Below are 10,771 nucleotides of genomic sequence, written 5' to 3' on the forward strand. Positions count from 1 at the left end.
CTATGGTAGAGCAAGGAGTGTTTCGCGGAGTTATCAGAGATGGCGTGTCTTCTCGTAAGAGAAATTCAATATCTATCTCTATAAAGCCGAGACCATTAGAGACTAATCCCGTGGACTTATCGGTTCTCACCACACCATGATCAATCATGGTAACTATTTTTCAGAGCGATTAGTAGTTTCAATTGCTCTAAATCTATATATATTTTTGCTAAGCTAAGGAAATTCAAAAACGTCAAACATAATCACTCTGTAGAAAGTGAGAGATACTTATATATTATTAATTTTGTTCCAGTAACAAAATGTTCTATTTCTAATTACAAAAGATCTATAAACATCATACAAAACAGTTTTATACCATTAAATGATCAGTTTAGTTAATAAATTCAACAAATTAATACTGTCGTGGTAATCAACGGTTTAATTGATTATATATCAATAAATAGTTTTTGTGTCAGTAACAAAACTTTGATTATTGGTACAAAACATTTCTCTCAGTGTATTATAAAAACAAAAAAAATAACGTAAAACATAATCATGCAAATATATTCGATTACGAAACGTAGTAACATTGTAGGTACATATCATTAATGCAAATTTGTAAAACGTTTATTGTCATTATAAAGAACATCACAAATCGATTGTCCACATCACATTTGCCGACAATGTGTTTGCGCACAAAAATTATTATCTACAGCTCGATTGCCAATAACATACATTTTTGCGGACTAATAAAAATTTCAAGAATAAAGTCACATTTGCCCACATATATTTTTGTCTATAGCTCGATTGCTTACGTGTATTACTGCCTACAGCTTGATTGCCTACATGTACTATTCTCTGCTTTAAAAATACAAATTACTTTCTTACGTAATTTAACATTAATTTTATATTTGTGCGCAAAAGTACTTGTAGGCAATCGAACTGTAGATAATAATTCATGTAGGCATTAATATATGTGGGTAAATGTGACTTCGTTTATGAAATTTTTACTTGTGCGCAAAAGTACATATAAGCAATCGGACTGTAAAAAAATCTTAGTTGTAGTATTGAGTAAAACTTGCACGTTTGATAGTTAAAACATAGATATATATGTAGAAGATTGATATTTACTCTGTAAATTTTGTTTCTTAGCTTTTCCAGATAGCATCTGAAAACGATAAAACAAATGTCAGCGAATTTTTATTATCGTTTATAGTTGCGTCTGTATGCATCTTATACATGTTTATAGGCAACTATGTCGGACAGAATATAACGGACCACAATAATCAAGTATTTGTTACTGCGTAAGAGCACATTTTTCTATGGTAGTATGTGATATTGTTGCTTTTTGCATTTGTTACAACAATACAAATAGAAATTTATCTGTTGCATTTAAATTAGAATATATGCCAATATTAATTAATTAAGAATTCCTATCTTCAGTAAGCGATCTGCTATGTCTATATTCAATCCTGTAGGTACAACGTTCAGTGGTATAAAACCCCATTACATATACAAAGAATGATACTATTTTTACTGCAAAGAAGAGTCAAGGAATTTTCATTAAATATTGGTGGAATATATGATGCATCCATAGAGGGTTTTGCAACGGTAATATTTTGGGGGATATTTTAATGTTCACTTATACTGATATAATAAAAAAGTATATTTTTATAATTGCAGCTAATAAAGGCCTCCATATCTTATTTTACAGTCATGTATTCTACACGATGACAAAATAAATATTTATTAATTTATTACTGTCATAGTAAAAATATAGTTAAAAAAAGGTGAGAATTGTGCTTCAAAAATAATAGATTCATTTTTTCAACATAGAGTACAGATAGATATTTCCCTGTGTTATAAAGTAAGATTGAAGTCATTTAAATTAAAATAGTGATACTGTTTTCATACTGCATATATGCACATCGTGAAATTTTTGAGTCGCATGGAAGTCGTACACCCATAAACTACTTCCTCTCCTATATTCAGTTTTTTATACTGTGTGTTATTCATACACACTTTACAACACAAATCGAGATTCATTTCGCAATAATTACCAATGTTTTATAATACAGCGTACACATAAAGTAATATAGCTATCCATTTTATAGAAAAATTCGAAATAAAAATTATTTCATAATACATGCGTACAGCATACATAAAACAATTTTAGATACTAAGAATTTAAATAACAAATACTTTTTACTTCTTTTTAGTATTTGGAATTTGGAAAATTTTCATTGTTATAATAGCTCAAATTTGGTCATATATATAGTTGATGTCAATACAACGAACACGTCTCAATCACATCATTTACTCATTATGATAGAGTACCTTGTTGATCAAAAAAAGTATTTCTATTGGATACTGTTACATATGTACACAGTATTATGTATTGGGTCGATTATAATATTAGGAATAGGTACATTGCTCATTACATATATTAAGCATATTTGTGGAATATTAAAAATTACTAGGTATGAACGTAGATATAAGAGCATAATAATTTTAACTGTCATATAAAATTAATAATTAATAAATAAAAAAATATATTTGCAGCTATCGCATTAAGCACGCAGTAAACAATGATATTCCACGAAATGTTATACTAAAAAATAAAATTTTGATGATCGAAGGTATAATTTTTGCCGTAGACATTCATCATCAAGATGTGAAGTACGTATCTGTGTTTCTTACATCGTGCGATACATTTACTAATATTCACTAATTTTTTTATTTTTAAGAATGACGAAACATTTCATGACTACATTCGAAATAATGATATCTTGTTTCATGGAATGTGTAATAGTTTGTTGTACCTAGTTTTAATTTGTATCAAGTAAGTTTATGGTTTTATGTAATAATATATAAAGATTGCATTGAAATTGTTATTTATTACTAATACTGCAGTATAATAATTTTTACAAATATATGTTTATGTCTAAAAGCAACAAATCAATACTAGGTACATATAAATCTTAAACACTAAATAATATGTAAATGATGAATACAAAACTATATTTGGTAAAAGTACCGATTAGAGAACCCAGCTCCAGTGACCTAGACCTTGACGTATGTTGTCAAGGTCATGACTCTGACTGACCTCCAATAGATTTCAGCCGTCAATCATTATTATTCATTAAAAAGTTATTAACAGTCAAAGTTAGTACTTATTTCCCTGCTTTGCATGAAGAGTCAGATAATTTTAGATAGGGAGAAAAGTATAAGGTGGAATTTAAGAAATATAACTTTTCACGCGAAGCAATTTTCACCTCACCTCCCCTCCTGACAAGGGATAAAAAGTCGTATGCACCTTAGCAAGGGAGCAAGTGAACTGAATGTCGCTTCGCGTGGAAAGTCGAATGCCCCTTGACAGGGGGGAAATGGGATGAAACTCCCTTCGCATGAAAAGTTATTACATAAGCAAGAAAGGGTAGAATAGTTTTTAATATTGTATATAGCAGAAATAAGATAAAACGATTAAACAAAATAATATTTTTTCGTTTTAAAAAAAATGTATAAAATTGCATATTATAAATTATATACTTTTCCTTAATTGCAATTAAGATTCGTAACAAATAAATGTTTTTATAACAAACACCGGAAGAAATTTAGTATCATGTATATGTACAAATTGTATTGTATACCATTAAAAAATTAAAAAAACATTTTTTCATAAAATCTCATTTATTATCTTCTAATGGATTTTATTTTGATATTTATGTATTGACGGAATAACCTGTTTAATAGTTATCAACATTTTCGCAATGATAGTGACTCTCATTGTACAAAGCAATTAACCTTTACGTTAATGCATGAGAACACAAGTACTCATATATTAAGTTTTAAATAATAAAAAATTTTAGATTTTATACATATATAAATTTTTGCTTTTACATTTTTAGCGAAAATCTTGTAAAACACGGTAATAAAAAGGTGAAAAGTTATGCATTGGCAGAAAGGTTAAAGCAAAAGTACCAATCATCATTAAGAAAGAGTAATAAATCTCTTAATGCAGATAAAGGCCAATATTTATAATTCGTTCTTATTTCAAAATCATTTTAAGTAACATATTAAGACGCTGACACGACTCTGATTGGTTTATGATATTATAATATAATCAGAGTTGAAAACGTTATCTTCAAAAAATAATACCTTAACATTACAGTTATTTTTGTTAAAAATAATTCGTTACCGTTGTTTATTAGTTGTTTATTTTAAAATGTAACACGTTATCGATACCGTTACTTGAAAAAGTAACGAATCATGTATTCCGTGTAGTAACAAAACAAATATTAATTTAATATAATACTATCATAGTAGAGATGCAGATAATGAAGGAATTATGTTTTCACACTTAAAAAAGGGACAAATTTATTTTGTAAATACATATATATAGATGTATATTAAGATAAAAATTATTTTAAATAAAGAAAACACATTTTCTTAAAACCACATTTTTGGGTGCAAGTATTTGTTTGTCCTATTTAAGTAAAACCATTTAATTTTAAGTAAATACACATGTTATCTTAAGTATATTGTTACGTACTTTCACACATTTTACAAATAAATAGTAATTTGATAAATAATTATTATTAAAATTAAGTAAATTATATTCTAAGATAAAAAATATGATTAAAAATAACAACAATGTAACAGGAAATATTTTCTGGAAAAAACAGCAAATAAATATTTAATTAAAAATTGTAGTTCTATGACATGTGCTGTTATTTATATTTAAGACATATATTATTTTACAGTACAATTCTTGAGTTCTGTACAAAACTAAATTATAACAAAATTACAATTTTTTTTTAATCATATAATTACTGGAAAATTTTACTATGGAAATAAGTATATCAAAATGTATTTTGCTTCGTCTTGATAGCAAGCAATAAATATTTTCAAATAGCGAATGTTCATATACTTTATATTATCGGTAAATAAAATCTTTTGCGTGCTGAATTTATTATCAACGTATAAAAATTATTACACTTAATTAATTATATTTATATCAATATAAATAATTTTGTACATGAGTTAAAAAATTTCATTACTACTAGAAAACTAAAAAATTAAGCACTAAAAAGGAAAGAGTATTATACAGTGAATAGTTTAATTATAGACAACAAACTTACAAATCAGTATTCGACACTTGCTTGATGAAAATACTAATTTCGTCCAATGTAGTCTTAAAATGTAATAACGTTATGTATTAATGCTAACATTTTCAAATTATGAACTTCACCAGATAAATTAGGATATCGAAAAAAATTAAAGAAAAAAGGATATTCTTTTGAAGTGTACTGAACGAGTACGTAAACTAGAATGAGGTCCTGGCGCTGAGAAAGAGAAAATGCGCCTGCGTGGCCAATAACTTATTTTCATGAGAAACTAACATCCGTCGAATTACCGGTAATATCAAATCAATAAGATAAATATTCGTAATTTGCTCAGAAAGTTAAATTCAGAGCCGTTAGATCTTACACAGCAAACCTTTACGCAACTAATCGTAATAAATTATGAAATTTAAAAATTACATCAAAAGACAAGAAAATGTGAAATATTCAGTCAAACAGTGAAAAAATGGTATTAGTATACTATCAATGATGTTTTCAGTCTTCACAGTAATACTTTACTGCTCGAAGAGAAAATGATACATCCAGAGACTCATAATAATCTCAATAAAATTCTATTGCTTGCTGTCGGTTTATGGCCTTATCAACAATCCAAATTTACTCAACTTCAGTTTATTTTCTTTTGTACTCTTTTGTCAGCAAGTATTATATTTCAGGCAAGAAACAATATAAAATTATTATATAATATAAGTTATTGACAACCTTTTATTATTAATACATGCCGTTTTTAAGAAATAATATATAGTGCATTTAAAAAAATCATATTTATATATGAAAATGTGAAAACTAACTTTTTACAGTTGATACCAATAATAATATTAAAATGTACTTTAGACCTTGTAATAAAGGTGCTGTCTTCCGTATCTTTCTTCATATTGTGCATGATAAAATATAACGCATTCCATCTTAACATTGAAATTGTAAGTTCATAACTTACCAAGTATCCGTTAAATAGAAATAATTTGTATATCAACAAATTTTTATTGCACAAAGTGTTTTTGATATATTCAAAGACAGTGTAGAAAATTAATAACATGATAGGTGAAGAATTTATTCATGGAGCTTCGATATATACTCAGTAAGTTAAAGGATAAAAACGAAATTGCAATTATATACAAATATGGTTATACTGCTAAACGTTACACGGTTACGCTTACGGGTAAGATAATATTTATTAATTTTGTAATAATATTTTCAGTTGGTAAATATTCAGAATGATGCCCTGATGAAAATAAAAATCGGAGTGTAAATTGGATGTAATAGGAGAGTAACAGAAGCATAGATGAAACTTCTAGAAAACGAAAATTGGAACAACAAAATGTAAAAGAAGCATTTACGCTTCTTTTACAATTTGTTGTTTCAATTTTCGCCTTCTAGAAGTTTCGTTTACGCTTCTGTTACTCTCCCATTACATTCGACTTACGCTCCGATTTTTATTTTCATCAGGGTGCTTTCTCAAATATCGTGTTTTTTTTCAGTAATTAACAAAACTAGTTATAAAAAGACATGTGTACCATGTTTTAAGAGGAGGTTTGTGGTTTCTGTGGGAAAAATTCTATTTCACAAACGAATAAGACAGTTTTGTTTTTTATTGAAATGTTGATGTAAAGTTTCTTTGTCTCTTACATTATCTATATTAGACATGAGATCGCAGTAAAACGTTTGCAAAAATAAAAAAATGTATGTACACTTGACTTTTCCTTCTGTTAAGGGGCATTCAATTTTCCATGCAAAGCGAAATTTATCTGAGTGAAAAGTCACGCCACAGGGTAAGGGGTGGAACTCGTTTCGCGTGGAAAGTCATCATAGAATTTATAGTAATGGAAGGGAAATACGGACGTCGAGCTGTGAGCAAAATCTAAAGGACAGAAATATCTTTCTATTCTCTTCTACCCTCTTTTGGCACGCATGCACAGAAAGAAGAAAAGTTACTAAGCAGAACAGAAATATTTTTCTATCCTCTTCTATCCTTTTTTTGCACATGCGCAGAAAGAAGAAAAGTTACTGAGTAGGACAGAAATACATCTTTTGTCTCTCAGATCTTGCTCACACTTTCCACTCATTGGTTGAATAGATTATTCCCCTTTCATTACTAAGTAAAGATTGACTACTGCAGTAAATTAGATGATTAAATATGGTATAGCATTTTTAATTAATTGCAGCGGCCACAAAAATTGGTTGCTGCTGCCAATTAAAAATGCTATGCCATATTTGACCATCTAATTTGCTGTAGCAACCAATCTTGTCTTTCAGTGTATAAGTTTTATGAAAGTCGTGCGCCTTGACATGGGGGAAGAGGGAATAAGATGGATCTTGTTTCCGTAGGATCACTAGAAGGATCTTTATATTAATAAACATTGAAGTGTATAGTCGCTAATAGATTTTTGTTCATTGAATTTGAAATAGAATTTTTTCCCACAAAAATCATAAGCCTCCTCTTAAAACATTGTATATACTTTAATTGTATTTTTTTATAAACAGCTTTATTCATAACTGAGAAAAAACCGTGATTTTTAGTGGAGCACCATTTTTGAACATTTAGCCTTTGATCCAACCATTTACTTACATATGATTTATTATATAAATCTGTTAAAGCATTTGTCACTCTCTAAATCCATTGGAGTGAGATTTCACTCCGGGAAATTTAGAGAACATGTATGTGCATTTGCCAAGGAATGGCCAATGTGTTTAATAAATTAAATAAAATTTAAAATAGTTAGTAACTTTACAATAAAATCTTATACTATTGAAAAATGTTTTATAATATAGCGTATACGTAAAATAACACAGCTATCATTTTTGCTGTAAAATCCAAGATAAGAATTATTTGGTAATACATGCGTACAGTATATATAAAACAATTTTAGATACTAAATATTTAAATAACAAATTCTTTTTGCTTCTTTTTAGTATTAGGGATTTGTGGGACGTTCAGTCTTATAATAGCTCAAATTTGGTCGTTTATAGCTGATGTTAATACAATGAACACATCTCAATCACATCATTTATTCATTATGACAGAGTATCTTGTTGATCAAGAAAAGTATTTCTATTGGATTCTGTTATATATGTACACAGTGTTATGTATTGGATCGATTATAACGTTGGGAATAGGTACAATGCTCATTACGTATATTGAGCATATTTGTGGAATATTTAAAATTGCTAGGTACGAATGGACCTAAGAGCATAATAATTTTAACTGTTATATAAAATTTAGATAAAACTCTTGTTTAGGATATTTCGAACCAATCACCTTAACATATGTTGTCAAAATCATAATCTCGAACACCATCATTCAAAAGATTTTCATTGTCAAGTTGTTTATCAAAAAAAGTTATTAATAAAAAAGTTGATAATATAAAGATGTCTAACTCCACTATTTGAATTTTACTTACAATTAGTGTAAATATCACATTCACATTATTCTTGTTGATATCATTTAATAAATTTGATACATTGAAGTGGTGAACAATGTGAATTTGCTGTAAAATTACAACATAAAAATAATGACTGCGCTCAAGCTGCTGTAGAATTTCGTCATCGCTTTTATTTTCATCGTTATGATCTTGCGAATAAAATCCTGGGATTGCAATTTTGAAGAAAGAGACTTAATACAAAAAGAAAACAATGGCAGCGTTCAACAAAACGTTTATTTTGCAACTGTTATAAGTTCACTTCGAGCTGATTGGATTATACTTTTAAATCTAGAAGAATGATCCTATCTCAGCAATCATAAAACGGTTGCAAAATTGAACACAAAAGCGTAAATGAAAGTGGTGACGAAAATGAAAGTGGCGACAATACTCTATATACGAATAACTTGAGCGCAGTCAGCATTTTTTATAATATGATTTTCAATGCACATTGTTTGTCATTACACTTCAGAATTCTATATTTGCTAAATGGCATCAATGAAGGTCGCAGTATAGACTTTTGCGTTTTCAGAATAAAAAATAAAAGATTCTGATTGGTGACTTCTCGTATGCGTTATGCTGCATTATATTATATAATTACTATTGTATACAATTACTATTGTAATAGTGTAGGATATTTCTTTGTGAGAATGACTATTCTCTTTGAGAGAGAGAGAGAGAGAGAGAGAGAGAGAGAGAGAGAGAGAGAGAGAGAGAAAGAATAGCTTTATTGCCAGGAAAGGCGGCTGGATCTCCAAGGATGGTCACAGGATTTTTAAATCAAATATAATTATGAAATGATCACAATATATGTGTCTCACAAGTTGTTTTATATTTAAATCTTTCGAGTACTTGAATGTGAGAAATGGAGAGCAAGCAACAATACGCGCGACACGCGACGGAACGAAATGCGATATCGACCTGCTTGTCTCAACCAGAATCAGTACGCAAATCTTCTCGCGGATAAGTCCCACGATACGAAAATCTTCTCGCAGTTAAGTCCCATTTCTTTAGCCTATGTGTGGGGAAAAGGAGACTTTGCTCTTCCTCCTTCTGCTGCACCTCCACTAATAAATAAATATAACATAATTTCAAACGTATTTTTCACTAAAAATTAAAATTTGGTGTGATTATATTTTTCAAAATCCAACCTCTGCTTACAGAGCAAAACAATGTCTACAATTATATATAGGGTAAGGTTGCCGAAATCGCACCACTTTTCATATAATGGCTTATAACTCGGAAAGTAAGAAGGATATTCTCAATTTTTTTGCGGCGTAATAAACTGCAAGCTTTTCCCTTTCATATGTAATTTTTTCAGATTTTTTTTCTATTATTATAATATTTTAAATGAAGATTTTTTACATACTTGTAAATAGTGCGATTTTGGAAATACGTTGCCTAAATCGCACCATAGGTTGTTGAAATCGCACTTCTATTACAATATACATTTATAATATATATTTTTACATAATAAAAAAAGAAATAAAGTGTAAAAAATATAAGTAAAATATATATAGAAATTATCTGTGAACCTCACTCACCTGAAAGAAATGATTTCAAAGATCTTTGGTCCGCCAAACGTACATGCTTATTGTAGAGGTTATGGTTATGTCGCACCGACATGCATTGTGGTTATGTGTACGTCTCGTGTTGCCATATGCACGGTGCGATTTAGGCCACTACATTGTGGTGCGATTTAGGAAACAGTAGCATTTTGTAAAACTTTATTTATTTAATTTACAAACAAGATTGTTAAAAAAATTTTAATTCAATTAATCTAATTCTAATAGTGTTCCAAACACGACAAATTGTAGAAAAGTAGATTATTTAACTTACATTTTTTATATTTCTGCTATGAAATATGTTGAAAAACAGCAACGCTATCACGATTTTTTTATTTACATAAATAACGAGACTCCTACTGCATTTCATGTCACAAATGTAACGCAGCAGCGTTGAAATACCTTGTAGTTTGTAAATAATCCGTAAGAAAGTGTGTGAATAAAATAACTGATTTTTTAGGCGAGGTAGTGCGATCTAGGAGCCGGTGCGATATCGGCAACCTTACCCTATATGGTTCCATACGTGCACTGTTAGTACACATTCAGTCACAAACTTAGGGTAAGGTTGCCGAAATCGCACCACTTTTCATATAATGGCTTATAACTCGGAAAGTAAGAAGGATATTCTCAATTTTTTTGCGGCGTAATAAACTGCAAGCTTTTCCCTTTC

General features: G+C 29.0%; 4 protein-coding genes across 4 annotated transcripts in view; all 4 read left to right on the forward strand.

Moving 5' to 3' along the window:
• Positions 1-140, forward strand: part of LOC108760181 (uncharacterized) — a 1,419-nt gene extending 1,279 nt beyond the window's left edge. Inside the window, exon 4 of the mRNA XM_018505981.1 lies at positions 87-140. Coding sequence (XP_018361483.1) covers positions 87-140 — 54 coding nt within the window. The remainder of the gene's footprint in view (positions 1-86) is intronic.
• Positions 141-1,203: 1,063 nt separating this feature from the next.
• LOC108760343 (uncharacterized) lies at positions 1,204-1,713 on the forward strand. The gene is made up of 3 exons (XM_018506227.1): positions 1,204-1,283; positions 1,458-1,590; positions 1,663-1,713. Exons 1-3 carry the CDS (start codon positions 1,219-1,221, stop codon positions 1,711-1,713), a joined length of 249 nt encoding a protein of 82 aa, XP_018361729.1. The 5' UTR covers positions 1,204-1,218.
• Positions 1,714-2,125: 412 nt separating this feature from the next.
• Positions 2,126-2,805, forward strand: LOC108760182 (uncharacterized). The gene is made up of 4 exons (XM_018505982.1): positions 2,126-2,129; positions 2,258-2,459; positions 2,542-2,658; positions 2,727-2,805. The coding sequence occupies exons 1-4, from the start codon at positions 2,126-2,128 to the stop codon at positions 2,803-2,805; spliced, it is 402 nt and encodes a 133-aa protein (XP_018361484.1).
• Positions 2,806-8,128: 5,323 nt separating this feature from the next.
• The window catches only part of LOC108760183 (uncharacterized), a 3,703-nt gene continuing 1,060 nt past the window's right edge, over positions 8,129-10,771 (forward strand). The window contains exon 1 of the mRNA XM_018505983.1: positions 8,129-8,289. Within this exon, the coding sequence (XP_018361485.1) occupies positions 8,135-8,289 (155 nt within the window). The 5' untranslated portion in view covers positions 8,129-8,134. The remainder of the gene's footprint in view (positions 8,290-10,771) is intronic.

The sequence above is a fragment of the Trachymyrmex cornetzi genome, unplaced genomic scaffold, assembly GCF_001594075.2.
Source record: "Trachymyrmex cornetzi isolate Tcor2-1 unplaced genomic scaffold, Tcor1.1 scaffold223, whole genome shotgun sequence".
Classification (NCBI taxonomy): domain Eukaryota; kingdom Metazoa; phylum Arthropoda; class Insecta; order Hymenoptera; family Formicidae; genus Trachymyrmex; species Trachymyrmex cornetzi.

Bases quoted from the DNA above. Each gene is read 5' to 3' on its own strand.
- LOC108760343 (XM_018506227.1), top strand. From the start codon at position 1,219: ATGTTTATAGGCAACTATGTCGGACAGAATATAACGGACCACAATAAT. The intron at 1,284-1,457 runs GTAAGAGCACAT...TCAATCCTGTAG, and splicing joins AATCAAGTATTTGTTACTGC to GTACAACGTTCAGTGGTATA. The intron at 1,591-1,662 runs GTAATATTTTGG...TTATAATTGCAG, and splicing joins CCATAGAGGGTTTTGCAACG to CTAATAAAGGCCTCCATATC.
- LOC108760182 (XM_018505982.1), top strand. The intron at 2,460-2,541 runs GTATGAACGTAG...ATATATTTGCAG, and splicing joins GGAATATTAAAAATTACTAG to CTATCGCATTAAGCACGCAG. The intron at 2,659-2,726 runs GTACGTATCTGT...TTTATTTTTAAG, and splicing joins ATTCATCATCAAGATGTGAA to AATGACGAAACATTTCATGA.